This window comes from Gracilinanus agilis, chromosome 4 (assembly GCF_016433145.1).
Source record: "Gracilinanus agilis isolate LMUSP501 chromosome 4, AgileGrace, whole genome shotgun sequence".
Taxonomy (NCBI): Eukaryota; Metazoa; Chordata; class Mammalia; order Didelphimorphia; family Didelphidae; genus Gracilinanus; species Gracilinanus agilis.
In genome coordinates this window covers 518,255,241-518,271,383 of record NC_058133.1, presented here as the reverse complement: position 1 = coordinate 518,271,383, position 16,143 = coordinate 518,255,241, and the positions used below count along the sequence as shown (strand labels likewise).

The following is a 16,143-nucleotide window of genomic DNA, read 5'->3' as shown; positions in this document are numbered from 1 at the left end:
ATCCCCTCCAACATTTATCGCTTTCCTTTGCTGCCATATTGGCCAATCTGCTAGGTGTGAGGTGGTACCTCAGAGTTGTTTTTATGTGCATTTCTCTAATCAGGAGGGATTTAGAACACTTTTTCATGTGCTTATTGGTAGTTTTGATTTCTTCATGTGAAAACTGCTTATCATGCCCCTTGACTATTTGTCGATTGGGGAATGACTTGATTTTTTTGTAAATTTGATTTAGTTCCTCATATATTTGGGAAATTAAACCTTTGTCAGAGAAATTCTCTGATTCTTTAATTTGATGGATCTCTGATCTTGATGATTTAGATGTTCCCTCCAAAGATGCAGATTGTAACCTATCTTTAACTTCCCATTCTTTACTGCCCTTGTCCATGCCCTTCCACCAGAGCAACACACATTCAATGTTACTGTGACCTTTCTTGTGTTCTCTTGATACTTCATGAATAGCAAGAGAGCATGCATACTCAACTTCACAGTACTAGAGAAAGTGTCATTTTGGCCTAAAATGGTAATATCACTGATGAGGTACAGAAAGTCACCTTGTTTCCCCATGTCTTTAAGAAAGTGTCTAAAGATAATGAAACCTAGGAGTAAGACTAGAATATTCAATTCCTGACTTTCCCACCTATCAGATTTGAGGGCATCTTCCTTCATTTCCATAGCCTTCCTCTGGTGAAAGGCCATCATGTGATGACCTAAGCTCTGTCGCCTTGACTCTTGAACATGTGATAATGAGGATAGTGGGTAGAAATGCCTTTACAGCACATAGGGATGCTGAAGCAGATGGGTATTTTGATGAAAGGGAAGCACATTAGGCTACAGTTAATTCATTTGGATTCATAAGACATGCTGAATTTAAAATCTCGACCTTCTTTTTTTCCTTTCAGAGGGAAGGCACTTCTGGGTTACACAGAAAGTGAGTTGTACAGGACAGGCTCTGGATACCAGCTCATCCATGCAGGAGACATGATGTATTGTGCTGAAAAGCATGTAAAAAGTAAGTTCTCTGGGGGTAGCTAGATGGCTCAGTGGATAGAGAGCCAGGTCTGGAGATAGGAGGATCTGGATTCAAATCTGGCCTATATATTGCCTATCTGTGTGACCCAGAGCAAGTCACTAACTCCAAATGCCTAGCCCTTACTGCCCTTCTTTCTGTCTTGGAACCAGTACTTAGTATCAATTCTTAGACAGAAGGTATGGATTTTAAGAAAAGAAAAAAAGTTCTCTGGACAGTTATACATTCTTTCAAATTATGTAATAGTTTATTTTATTTTTTTCCAGTGTAGGATCACCCCATTCAGTGAGGTAGAGAGAATTTAGAAAAAGACTTCAGCCAACAAGTTCCAAGGCTGTATAAACTATATTTAAACCATTGTTGGAGTTCAGTCAGTAGAAAAAGTTAGACTAGAGAGATTAGAAAAAACTCAGAACTGCAATTGGTAATATTAGTTAACAAGAATTTCTCAAGTGCCTGTTATATTTTAGGAACTGGGCAATGCTTTGGGAATAAAAACAAAATAATAACATAATCCTTATTTTCAAGGACCTCACATTCTAATAGGGGAGATAACTTGTATAGTATAGATAGAAGATAATCTTACAGACAGACACTAGTAGGGCAGGAGAGCCAGTAGGAAAGGTCTCCTTCAGAAGGATGAATATTGAGTTGAGTCTTATAAGAAGTCATGGAAATCTAGGAGATAGAAATGAGTAGGAAGAGCATCCCAGGCATGAGAGGTAGCTAGTGAAAAGGCACAAAGTAATAACTGACAAGCTAGATCATCAGGGTTCAAAATAACAAGTGAAGAAAGATGACATAAGGCAAGCAACAAGAAAAAGGCAGCATGATCTAAGGGAGCACTCATGGAATCTTCTAATTCTTGGGCTAAAGAAAAGATTCTTAATTTGAGATCTGTGAAATATATATGTATAGATAATATATGCGTATATATAATATATATATGATTTCAACATAATTGATTTCCTTTTCCTATGCATTTTATTTTGTATGTTAATATCATAATAATGAGAAAGAGTCCACAGACTTCACTAGACTAGCAAAGATCTCTCTGACCCCATCTGGTCCAATTCATTGTTTTTTAAAGCAGAGTTCATCTCAGAACCACGGAGAGCTCCATGCATTCTTTGTTGGTCTTGAGGATCCTTTCTTTGATTCAGTGACCTTTAATCCATGTCAATACAAGGATTTTCAGCCAGGTCAGCCAGGCCCACTTTGATATTAAACAGAGCTCATGAAGTCAAAGTGGGTTTGGGTTGTAGGACTGGTGTGTCATTTTCATCCACCCAAGAGTTTTCTGAAGGTAAAGCTTCATATTTGGGTCTGACTTGGAGCTAGCCACTACATTATCCATAGAACGTGGCTGCAGGGCAGGGCCTCACATCTTTCTATAGAGATACTGCTGTCCTCTTCACAGGGATTTTCATGTTCAGTGGCCCTGGAATGCCCCAAGGTAAGGGACAAACCTTTTAAAAACTCATTTTCTTTCTTGGCAATTTACCTTCCTCAGCAGTTGAGTGAGAAATCAACATGCATTTCTTAAATGCCTACTAGGTGCTGGGTATTTTGCTAGACCATGGGGATATGTCAAAAGTGAGACTGCCACTCAAGGATCTGACATTCCATCAGGGAGACAAAGAACAGCTCAACCAGACTGATTGTGATGAAATGTTCCCGTGGACCAAAGAGATTTTAAGAGTTGCATTTAACTGGGGAGGGGTAGTTAGAATAGCCTATGTTAACTAGAAACAAAAGATATAGAATATCTGGATGCCAGAAGGGCTTTGGTTCCACCCTCCCAAGATATCTGCCTCATTAACAAATTAGATGCTAACAAATTCTAGGCTTTCCTTCTCCCAAATACCAGGAAGTTAGGGAAGAATGAGCTTGAGGTTGTGGAAGAATCAGTGAATAGGTTGAGAGTCCTAAGACCTGGATTCTAGCCTCACCTAGGCTATTCATGACCCAAGTAATCTTGGGTGAGGTGTTTTTCTTTTCTGGGCTAAAGCATTATCTCATCTGTAAAGTCTTTGGGGGTTGGACTGGAAGATTTCCAAGATCCATTGTAGTGCTAATATTCTGTGCTTCTTAATAATTTCTCTAAACTCATATGCAAAAATAGCAGTGTAGTGTAATTGATAGGGAGATTACAGAAGCCCTGGGTTCAAATCCTAGTTCTTCTACTTACTAGATTTATGACTGTGGACAAGTCACTTGATGTAGCTGGGCTTCAGTTTCTTCAGGGTAAGGCANTGGTGCATAGTGGGTGCTTAGTAAATATTTGTTGACTGACTGACTGATCTAACTATGATAGCAGCTTTGTAGGAATCATCAGAACTTCCATTTCACTGGTACAACCTTCAAAGGCTAAGAGCCACCTTCATGCCAGCATGAGATATTTTTATTTCATTGTTTTATAGACTTTGAGCTACAAGGGACTTCAGAAGTTACCTGGTCCAACCCCCTCATCTTACAGACATGGAAACTGAGGCCTAGGAAGGTGAACTAACTTTCACCAAGGTGATCCAGATAGGAAATCATGCCTGGAACTTGAACCCAGATGATCTGATTCCAAACCCAACTCTCTTTTCCAATGTACCAAGTTGACTCACTAGAGGAAAACTTGCAAAAGCATTCATATCATAGTAGTGTGTGTGTGTGTGTGTGTGTGTGTGTGTGTGTGTGTGTGTGTGTGTGTGTTTGTGCTAGTGGAGTTAGGAAGACTTGAAGTCCAGACTTAGACACTTACTAGCTATGGACAAGTTGCTTAGCCCTCTTTGCATCACTTTCCTTATATGTAAAATGAGCTGGAGAAGGAAATGGCAAACCACTCTAGTACCTTTGCCAAGAAAAATCTTAAGAAGGGATCACAAAGAGACAGACACAAAGGAGAGTGACTGAAAACAACAATAAATATGTTAGTGCCACACATGTAATGTTTATTTTTTCTCCATAAGCTTAATATTGGAGAATAAAAGCATAATACCAAGTCCAAAGAGCCTACAAAAAGTTTTTAATTCCCAGCAGTCACCATTAGCCCCCGTGAATCCCAGAAGTAGTGTCTTCCCTCTGAGAGAACCTTCAGTTACTCCTGTATCTATTTTATATGCATTTGATCATTTTCCTGTTGCTTATCTCATTAGAATGTGAGCTCCTGGGGGAAGAGTGCAGGTTTTTGCCTTGTCACATAGAAGTTGTTAAATATTTGTTGACCAGACCTGACAGTTGTCAGATCTGAGGTTTCCATATCGCAATCCTGGTGACTTGCTGAGTTTCCCCAGGAATGCTTTCTTCATCTTCCCTCCTCCCTCAGTTATGAAGATAGGTGAGAGTGGAATGGTCATCTTCAGGCTGCTCACCAAGAAGGCTGGCTGGCTGTGGATCCAGTCCAATGCCAGGCTCGTGTATAAAGGAGGTCGACCAGACTGCATCATTGCTCGGCAGAGAGTGCTCTCGTAAGTTTTGCTTTCCTTAGATCAGTGATGGGCAAACTACAGCCCGTGGGCCAGAGGTGGCCTCCTGAAATGTTCTAACCGGCCACATAACATTATTCCTCGTCTGATTAATACAATGAGTAGGATACAGTACAATAAAACTTCTAAAGAGTTGCCTTAGAAACAGACTGACAGATGAGCATTTCCTTTCCTTTGGCCCCCTCTTTAAAAAGTTTGTCCATCACTGCCTTAGATCATAGTTGTCTTTGGCCCCATCCCAAACAGTATCTTCCTACCAGTGCCCAGAGAGGTTATGAGCCTTGATCAGAAAGAACTTAAAGACCACCCAGGTGACTTAGATTTTCCTCCTATCCCTACATTGCACACAAGATGAGACCAAGGCTCTAAGAGATCAAGCCGTTGCCCAATATTAAACAAGTTCTAATTCCTATGACATAAGGCTTCTGCCTTCCATTTACCATTCTTCCTTTTGAGACCCTGGGATTCTCATCATACAGGAAAAATCCTATCAGCTCTAAGCAGACACAGTGCCACTGAGCCCACCATCACTAGGATCTAAGATTTTAGATTTTTTCTTCATCTGAGTACTTGGACTGGTCTTCCCTGACTTATGCACAGTTCTTGCTTGTCCTAGCCCCTATTCTCATGCATGAAATGGATGGTTAGAAGGAGTATGACTTATTCTCAGGATACAAAAGGAACTACTAGGTATATATGTGGATATGTTGAGTGGTAGTCTGCCTATAAGGCAAGAGTTAAGTCTGAGAGAATGGGTTGAGGCTCAAAGAGTAAGGGGATTTCGCAGATCTCAAGACTAATATCAAAAGCAAGACTTAAACTTAAGTCCAGCCCTTTATTCTTTAATCTGTGCTATCCAGGAACTGCCACTAAAGGGGATGAATTACATAATATGGAACCCATTAGGGCTATATTTTGACCTGGTGAACCTGAAGACTAAAAATGAACAAAGCAGGGTTTTTTTTTTGTTTTATATTTTTAAACCCTTAACTTCTGTGTATTGGCTCCTAGGTAGAAGAGTGGTAAGGGTGGGCCATGGGGGTCAAGTGACTTGCCCAGGGTCACCCAGCTGGGAAGTGTCTGAGGCTGGATTTGAACCTAGGACCTCCCTGTCTCTAGGCCTGGCTCTCAATCCACTGAGCTTCCCAGCTGCCCCTTAAAGCAGGTCTTTTAATGATCCTGGTTTGCACCATTCTGAGAACCTTAAAGATGCCAAAGGGACTAAATTGAGAGTTTCATGGCTCTTGGTCCTTTGAAACCTACAGCATAAGCTGAATGGTATCAATCAGGCACAACTTCAAGGACATGCAAAGGAGGAAAGGGCATGGTGCTAATTCTGGCTATTTCACAGAGAAATAGAAAAGGAATGAATGGCAATTTAGATCCATTCCACCATTACTGCCATGATGAGGATCAGAAAAGTCTAATGATTTGTCCAGGATCAACCAAGTTCAAGAACTAGTAAAGGGCAAAACCAGGATGCAAATCTAGATCTTCTGATCTATAATTTGGTATTTCTACTTCCTCTTTCTAGATGTCCAACAATTATTGTTCCTTTCTGTTTCAGATTCAGAAATGTTTCTAAATTGCTCCAGCCCCGATGTGTTATTGGCTTCCTGAATAGATGCTTCTATATCAAGTGTCCCTTCCCAGTCCATCACAGTTGCCCTTGTCCATTGTCAATAGCCATGTGATCACAGAGGAGGCAGGCAGCCACTGTCAGGGTACAGATATCACACACACAACAAATCTTTACCCATTTTTCTTTAGATTGGTCTATCTCTACCATCACTTCCCCTCTTACAGATCTTTACTTCAAAGTGAATTTTCTTGGCAATTTTCAATCACATTGTTCATAGAACACTAAAGGAAGCCACCTCTGACTCAAACACCAGATCTTTTTAAAAAGCAGGAGGATGTTTGTAAAACTTCACTGATAATCCATTTTGAACTCCACTTGAAGCCTTTCCTGGTCTCCCTAGTTATTAGTGCATTCATCCTCCAGATTGCTTTCAATTTATTTTGCATATAGTCCAGGTATAAAGGGCAGCATGACACAGGGAGCCAGGCTCAATGCCAAGAAGACATAGGTTTAAGTCCCATTTCTGATATATGCTACTCTGTGACCTTGGGCAAGTCACATAACTTCTTAGTGTCCCAAACAGCTCTCTCAGACTTTAAGTTACATAGAAAGCATCTATCTGGACTAATAGAAGGAAATTCCTCAACTGGGAGTTCTCTAAATTAATAAAATCATAGGTGCAGTTCCTATTCCTATAGTCTGTTTTATATCCCTATGCATATATACATTATCTTCTCTATTAAAATCCAAACAGAGATTGAAACATACCATTCTTCACTTTATTGCCTCCATGAATTTTTCTCTAGTGTAATCTCTTGCTTCACAACATGGAAAATAGGGAAATGTGTACTATATGATAATATATGTACAACCTATTTTATATTACCTGTCTTATTGGGGAGAATAGAAGATGGGAAGGAACAGAAAAAAAAAGAATGAAAACATAGATTTTTGGACATAGCTAATGTGACAATTTGTTTCTCTTGGATAAGCATATTTATTAGAATTTAGTACATATTTATAACAAATCATATGTATTATATTATTTTTATTTTACAAATTATATTGTTATATGTAAAAAATAAAAATAAATGGCAATTCCCCTTCCCACAAAAGAATTCAATCTCATTGAAGACAGGAACTGATCCGTCTTTGTCTTTACATCCCCAGTGCCTAGCAAAGTGCCTAGCACAACCAAATATTTAACCCATGCAAGTTGATCACTTTCTCTGTCGTGACATAGAGGTGACTTTGGCTCCAAAGCTAATCTCAATGAAGAACAAGCCCTAGCAAATCTGGAAAGGTTGTGAGCATTCCAAGCTCAGGGATGTACAGCATGTGCGCTATCTGAGAACCAGACAGGCCAAGTGCGCAGAGGCTCATCACTGGGACGCTGCTGGACTCTTTTGGCCAGTTTGACACATGAAAACCATCTCCTAAGGCACACAAGCCTTAATATCTGCATTGGTGGAGGGAATATCCACATTGATGAAATAACAGATCAGTTAGTCAACAAGTCTATTAAATGTTTGCACTATTGGGTGTGCCATGTACCTCCTGAGATGACTGTAAACACCTCCAACCTTTGCTTCCTTGATATCCATTATGAGTTTCCTAATTCAGACCATTCCAAACAAGTGTCTGTTATTTTTAAAAATGATGAAGGCTGATATTATGAGGAAAACTAATATTTTATTTAGGCTCATGTTGATAGAATAAAATTAGACCAGGCGCCTGGCTATTTCAAAATTCCACCTCCACCATTTTGTTCCATACCTTCCCTACTCCTCTCCGTCCCCCGGGAGCGTGCTCAGGTAGCAAAGAGCAAGTCAAACGCCACTTCCCAATATTTAAAGATGTGCTTTACCTTGAAGACATCATCCAAAACAGGAAACCCGTTGGACCATGGAAAATGTAGTTTTCCAAGTGTCCACAGGAAGTTTGTCATTAAAGCTCAAATGAGTCTCAAATAGCTCTCAATAGAGCACCAGAAATTCTAAATAACACATGTCCATTAGCCACTTCTTACAGATGAGACATTGTGCATAGAGATATAGAGACAAAAATGGCCTACTATTTGCCTACAAGGCAAGCTGATATTCTATGAGTTGGGACAGTCAGCTAACAAACGAAGTGACAGATGTTGATTAAACACTCCCCATGTACCAGAGGCTGGGAATCCAAAGACAAAAGTTCAGAATCCTCAAGGGCAGCAGAAATAGCAGCTTCTCGTCAAGAGAAAGATGTAAGGAGTCAATCATGATTTTCTCCCCTTAACCATTAGCAACAGGACCAGCATCCTCTCTCTTCCTTGTTCCTCTATTGAATCATAACTTCTTCAGCTGATGCTACCACTCTGATACATAGAGGGCTGGCTAGCAGCAGCTCTCTTACTCCGTAATTCTCTTGTCCAGGAGAGCTTGCAAGCCAAAGTGACAATGCCCTGGAAGAGAATGAGAGCCAGGAGTCAGAATTCCCATTGCCTGCAAGGTGGGAGAGTGAGGGGCAGGGAAGATAATCTCAGATCAGTCAGAAGATTGGCAACAGGAGAATGGTATGAGATAATTCCGTCTCCTTTGCCATCAAAACAAACATTATTTTTATGCAGTGATCAAAATAGCTATTTTTGTTGGAAGGCATTTGCTTTCAGAGTTTATGCAGAAAGCTTGGTGGCTACCATCTCCACAAAATGTTCATTAAACAAATGTTGAAACAAAACAAAAACATACACGTGTTCAAAAAACCCTGGTTGGATGGGCTGTTGAGATGACAACTGCAAATAAAATTGAATACAAAAATGTGCATTTTAAAAATATAGCTGGTGGAGACATGACTTCTGACCCTGCTGTTTTTGCTTGCTTTTGTCCTACTTCAGGAATGAAGAAGGAGAGGAACATCTGCATAAGAGGGCCTCCTCGACCTTTAATTTTACCACAGGAGAAGCTATTTTATATGAGAACAACTTGCCAGGCTTCCTCAACTCTCTCCATCCCAGGAAGGAGTTCAGGGCAAAGAAAGAAGTCAACCCCAATTTACATTTGGGGGCCATGATGCATCATGATGAATCTGTGTATGTTTCCCAGGCTATCTCTGTGCCCTCATTCTCCTTTACAGATGTTATGCAAGCCTCCAGGGAATGGGATTCCAGTGACAAGAAAGAGAAGCTCATCAAAGATGACAGTGATTCCCTTTTGACCATCATTGAGACATTATTTGAGAAAAATGAGACTGGGAATGACATCTACAAAAGTACCCCAAATTTGGATGCTGAGGACCTCAAATTTCGGAGACGGGAGGAGAGCATGTTCCTGATGAACCAACTGGGATCTTCAAGCTTCCAGGGAAGACTTGAGCAGGGAACGTCCTCCATCAGGGATGAGGTGATAATCCCACCAGAGAATGGAAAGTATATGGACTTCTCAACACTGAACATCACAATGTCTTTACAGTCCCTAAGGCAAGAAGCTCCACTGATGGGACCGTCTTGCAAAACTACTCCAAATAATGCCCTTCAGTACTTACTCACAAATTCCCCCAAGGAGAAGGATGCAGGCCATTCCCAGGAACACTACTGGCATTCCTTGGGCCCTGATACAGTTGTCCATTTACCTAATAGATTTCAGGAAATCTTACCAGACTTCCCCCAGCAGACAAATGGACAGAGCTATGAAAGTCCTTTGCCCTTTGAAATGAGCCCAAATTCCATGTCTACCCCTAATATACCAGGAGCATTTGGACAACCAAACCCCATGCCCACTTTCTCACATGACACCAGTCAGCATCCCCTGGAACCAAGTTTAGGCAATGCCACAACCATATTTCCACCAAAAAGCACATTCTCTATTTCTTTGGAAAAGGTGGGTTCTGAGAAGAAGACACAGCCCAGCTCTCTGTATGATGCATCTTCTCAGTCAGTTCAGGTAAGAATACATGCACACAGTAATAAGTGGCATGATCCAGAGATTGTAGGGATCTCAGGCCTTAGTGCTTCTAAGGGTCTTCCTCGGGGTGCCATGCCTAGTTGCAATATGGACTCTCCCACCCTAGGAGAACCTATGGAGGTAAAACCACAATTCAAAACAGAGAGAGCTCAGGCCAATGCACTTGCAGCCCATGAGACTAGCCCATGGATTTCTTCAGAGTTCACTGGTTACCCTAAAGGGGACATAAAAGGTATGGGAATTACTCCACCTTCCAGTCCACAACCGCCCCAGAGGACAATGATGCCACGCTTCGGCCAACAATCCACTCCCCTGGAAGGTCATCAGTTTCCAGGAGGCCATCCTTCCCATTGGCCAACCTTCCAGCAGGAACTCTTACCAGTCACAAGTGTCTACAGTGCACAGCAAGAGTTCTCAAGCCAGTATCAACAGCAGTTGGTGCAAGGGATTGAACTTTCTCCGGTGCCCTCCAGGATAGCTCTGGGACATCCTAGTGGGCTTCTCATGGGAGCAGCAGGACACAGCACCCATCACCAGCTCGCCCCTGGTTGGGAGGTCACACAGAGGGCTTCTGCTTCTACTTCACAGCATAATGAATGCTCACTGTCGTCACCTGAATATCAAAGCAAAATGCCCCCTATGGAAAGGAACATCTCTCCTCAAACAAGTCACATATTGCCCTTTCTTGCATTCCCCAATCTTAGCAGCGCATTGGGAGAAGCCTCACCAGCTTGCACAGACAGACTCCTCACCTCAGCCCCTGGTGGGAACCAGAGGCCGGAAATGGACTGGAGACTTCTTCCCCACCCCTTAGACTCTCCTTTCTCCCACAAGTTATTGTTAGAACAACAGCCAGATGGTCAGCTGATTTTTAGTTATGATGTTCCCTTCAAGGTAAGATATGAAGAATGAAGGAAACTAATTGGAATGGTTTCCCCAGTGTTTCATAGAATCCTGAATGACAACCATGGCAGTGCCCAGGACAGTGTCTGGGTGTCTGGCTGATATCAGTTCTGATTCTCTTTCTGCTAGCACAGCCCCCCAAATGGGAGGGCTACAGCGTTCATTTTCCAATGATTGTCCCTTCCTCCTCTTGTGGGCCTCCCCTAACAAGGTGGGTTTCACTGCTGCATAAATTAAAAATTAAAAATACAAAAAATATTTCACTGCAGTGTGAATGAACCTCTGGGACACACATTAGATATGTCTGTTGGAACCTTCTAGGCTTTAAGGTAGTGAAGGCCCTCTGGCTAGTGGGGATGGGGAGAAGGGAAAAGGCCTAGAAGAGATCCTTGACAAGCTTCCGAGAGCTTGGAGCTCATCAAGGGGAAGGCTCCCTCCTCCACTACTCCTTCCCTCCAACCCAGAGCACAGCCCCCTGCCACCGAAGAGAGGGTTCTTGAGAGCTACCATGGCTGGAAAGCCATTTTCCCTGCAGCCAATCTGATTCTGAGATTCAAAATAGGCTAGGCTAGTCCTGATATGTAGACCCACCATCCTTAAGCAGGTCTAGGCTCAAAGACTTTCTAGCTTTGAGTTCTGACTTTCCAGTCACCAGTAAGAAAGCTTGCCTTGAAGTCAGGAATCTTTTGGTCCAATTCTTGCCTTTTAACACACCTGGCTGTTTGACTTTTAGGCAAATCACCTATTGTCGTGGTGCCCCCACAACTCTCTAAGACTGAGCTGCAGAGCTGTCCACTTGGCCTCCTAGAGAGAGTTTCCTCACTGGCAGCTCTCCATGTACTAATGAAAGACTAAATATGTGTTTTTATTGGGCAGACTTGTGATTTGTTTAGTATAAGGAACTCCAGGAGAAGAACCTCCCACTAAAACTTCTCCCTACCCCAGATGTCTGTCTATATATATATATATATGTTGTGATCTGTAGAACTCCACCACTGACAACTTGATTCCATCTTGTAGTCCGTTGCTTCCTTCATTTCCAGACCTATTCTTCTGGCTGGAGCTCAAAAACAGAACATGGCCTGGTACATGATCCTTCCCATCTTTGAACAGCTGGATGTCAAAGAGGTGTCCTTTGATAATGACATTAGGAGTTTCATCACACATCTTCCCTGGTCCAGAGATAACATCCTGGGATCATTACATGGCATAGTCATGCTTTCTGAACTATGACATGTGCTGTCTTTTAAAGTAACATCCCTTAGGTGACTCATTGTTGGGGCTCAGTTGGGACATTCTCCCTCATCTTTTTTTCCTGGATAGTCTCTAACTGGAATACTTCATTCTGGTTTTCATAGAATTTAACCCCAATGCTTTGTGGGCTCAGGTCATTTTTCATTCTAGGTTTCTGGCTCAGCCTTGCATCTTTTCTACTATCCTGGTGTTATTCATTTGACAGGCTGGCTTCCCTTCATCAGTATCATCAGAGCATGAGGGGATCTATAGGAGAGAATCTTTTGGAGCATTGCGACTCACCTCATCTCTTTAGCTGATAACTTTTTATTGCTTCTAAACACTTTGTAAATATTTCTAAAGTGTGCTGTATGCTATCTGTTTTATACAAACCATAGAACCTATATTGGAACCTTTTCTTGGTGACTTAAGAGTCCTTTCCGTAAATAAATAATTATGGATTATTGGAGTTGGAGAAGAGATGATCCCTTAGAGGTCATTAAATCTAACCCCCTCAACTTGAAGATGAAAAAACTGAGGCTAAGACAGGTGCATTTTGCAGGATATGAGTTCCAAGCCCCCAGTGTATGGTTTTCAGAATTTTTCCCTTTGGGATGCCACAAGTATCTTTCTCATTCTTCACAGTACCTCAGAGATTTCTGAAAAGCTCCTAAGTCAGATCTTTAATTTTTCTCAGTGTTCTGATTTGAAACTGGGGTATGTCAAGTGATGTAAACTTATTTAAATAAGCTTTACATCTTCTTCCTAGTTCCCACCCTCCCTTGGGTTTCAGTTCCTTTAAATGTTTCTTCTACCCTTTCCAAATTGAAGAGCATTCATCTTGACAGGAAAGGCAGAAGTAAAATAAGGCACAAGTGGACCTGCTTTCCAACTGTCAACATTGTACCATCAGCCCTAAGCAGAAGATCTCTCTTCTTGTCTTGGATATTTAGTTGAATATATCTGGGACTCAAGCTAATGAGTATGGACCCAGGAGTGGACTCATGTGCCTGTCATTTATAGACTAATCGAGGTAAAATTAGTTGATGTATCTGCATCTGGGGAGGGAGGGCCTAGCCTGAGCAAGAGGCAGCTCCTCCGAGGTTCTGGGGTGAGGCTATCTTATTCTAACTTATTTTTGTTTTTCTTTTCTCCAATAGCCAAGCCATCAGAATGAAGAATCTAGTCCCACAGGATTTCCTGCTAATGTCAATCCCCCTGACCAGTTTACTCCAAGTTCTGAAGTGAAATCACTACATCCTTCTTGGAGCTGAGTTTTTCTGAGGGGTTATTTGTGGCCTTAAAAACAATTGTCTTTATTGGAACTGAAGTTCTTGAAATTTTTCATGTATATGTGAATATTTCTTTGATAAAAACCAACCAAAAAATCTCTCCATGTGCACACTCTGGATTTTGGAGATTTCCCCCCTTTTATTTCTATTTTGCATTCCTTTTTTGGGTTCTTTCAGATGCTTGTGGTTATTTTTCTATTTATTCCTTTGGGAAAAAGAATTCTATTAGAACCAGGTAAAAAGAAGAATTAAAAAAAGGTTAAGGAAAAAAAATACAGAAGCCTTTAAATGGGTGAAATGAGCTCTCCTTGCAGCTGAGATCTTGTCCCAGTTCTTTTTATTTCCTATCCCAGGTTTTAAGTGATGGTAAATGAGCATGGATGGGAGAACATAGGATCTTGTGCTCTGGACACTTGAAGGTGGAATCTAGAGGCATATTGATTGGATAAAGTCATCGTGTGCACAGGGAATATCCATTGGTTCTTCCAGGATGGCACAGAGAAGGTCACCAAGTCTAGATACCAAGTACTCATCCTAAAATCATCCTAACTGCCATAAAGATGAAAGACAGAAAGAAGTACTCCCTGACATTGGAGAGAATGCTCAAGAGGCTTGCATGCATTTTTCTTCATTTCAAAAAGCATTTTTAGGCAAAGACCATGTGCTCGGCATTCTGTGGGGCACTGGGGGATAAAAGACAAAAATGAAATAGTTCCTTCCTCAGAGTTTCTATTCTAATGGTGTCTGTTGATCTTGCAGAACAAAAATTTTGTGCAACTTCTCTTTGGATATTTTGACTCAGGATTTTGGAATGTTAGATATCTAAGGGGACAACCAATGAAGTAAGTTTTCCAGATCTAAATCAGAGATCATATATCTAGAAATGGAAGGAAAATTGCCCAGTTGAATTTTATGGAGAAGGAAACCGAGATGCAGAAGTAGAAAGGTTAAAAGACATATATCTAAGGTCATTCAGGTAACAAGTGACAGATCTGAGATTTGAATCCAGGTCCTCTGACTCCAAATCTAATTTTTTTCCTTTTTCCCCACAGTTACGTGTTCCCATGCCACAAAATTACCAGATACCACTTGGTGAATTAGTTTCTTCTTATTTATGAATTAGTTCTCATGTGAATCCAACAGTAATTTCCTTGATGGGCTAGCTTTACATTCTCTGGCTTTACATGAAACAGTACAAATGAAGATCATGAAACCTCTTTTTCCCTCTCTGCCTCTCCAATGTGACAGTAGGATATCCTACTGTCACATTGGAGAGGCAGAGATATATATAAGTATATATATAAATTGCATCTACAAATCCCATTGAGGAGAATTCTAGAATCCTACTGTGTCTTCTTTCTAACAAGAGAGCTTTCTGTCTCTCAGATTCTGGTCAGGTGGACTCTGATGGCAATCTACTCGTGATGTGGTTGGCCTATAAATGATGTCCTAGATGAGGCTGGGAGTTCTTCTCAAAGCTCACCATCACCTGTTCTCAATCAGATTTATGGAGTGGATGAATGAGAAATAGATCACCAGTAAAAGCACAATGGGAGAGGCTCACAAAATATTATCTATCCCTACTGAACCAGCTCTCCAAGTGTTGCATGAAATACAAAGAATTCCCATTTACTAGTATTCTTCATCCTGGCCAATGACTTTCCAAAGCTCCTCCCCCTCAAAAAAACAAACTGAACAACCTTGTGGATTCCATTTGTCTATATAAGCATTTCTCCCAGGCAAGCCTCTGTAACTTTCCCATGAAAGAGTGCTATTTTAAATTCCATTTTAGTGGTCTCTGTGGCCTTTGATGAAGCTAAACATGAGAAGAAATCGCTGTGGGTACCACCTGTCTCACAGATCAATCCTGTCAGTGCCTCTTATATTTTGTAGAGAAGGAAGATATTTGAAAACCAAAATGTTTGTTTGCTTGGTTTTTTCCCCAACAGAAAACATTCTCATATCTGAGCTGATGAGGTTCTTTGGGTAGCCCATGATATCGGCTAACTGTGTTCACCTGAGTCCTGGGTCCTGCAACTACAGGCGTGGAGTGGAACAAGATGAAGATGATTTCCACTCCCTCTCCTGGCTGCAGTATGAGCTTCCAGCAGCCTCTCAAAGTACAGACCATCCTCTCACTTCCTTCTTCTCCTTCCCCTTCCCATTAACAGTCAACATGGCAAAATGGATGGAATTTTACTTTGACTTGAAGCCCAGAAAACCTAGATTCCAACCCATTCCCAGCTGCTAACTATTTGTGTGTTCTTGGCCAAGGAAACTCATGTCTCCAAGTTCTGGTTTTCTCATCTGTAAAATAGGCTCTGTGTGTGTGTGTGTGTGTGTGTGTGTGTGTGTGCATGTTTCATAATATCACCTATTTGTCAGGGACACTGAGAAGTTTCCATGAGATAATAGGCCTTATAAACCTTGCTGTAGAAATGCCAGCTATGATTATTGCTTCCAAAGCCTCTCTTTTTATGGTCCTCAGTGGCCTCTGCCTAGCAGCCATAAGCTTTCCAACTACTCACCAAAGTTATCTTTGTATGAGATTTCCCATCACCTCAGATAACATTTCCACTGGCAGTTGGTGGCACAGCACCCAGAGTTCTGTAGGACCCTGGGCAAGTAACTTAACCTTTGTTTGCCTCAGTTCCCTCATCCAAAAAATGGTGATAATACCATCTGCCTC

General features: G+C 41.4%; 1 protein-coding gene across 1 annotated transcript in view; it reads left to right on the top strand.

The window, feature by feature from the left end:
• LOC123246916 (aryl hydrocarbon receptor-like) overlaps positions 1 to 16,143 on the top strand; it is a 125,667-nt gene that overhangs the window by 101,621 nt on the left and 7,903 nt on the right. Inside the window, exons 11-13 of the mRNA XM_044675691.1 lie at positions 900 to 1,009; positions 4,344 to 4,485; positions 8,961 to 9,542. Coding sequence (XP_044531626.1) covers positions 900 to 1,009; positions 4,344 to 4,485; positions 8,961 to 9,542 — 834 coding nt within the window. The remainder of the gene's footprint in view (positions 1 to 899; positions 1,010 to 4,343; positions 4,486 to 8,960; positions 9,543 to 16,143) is intronic.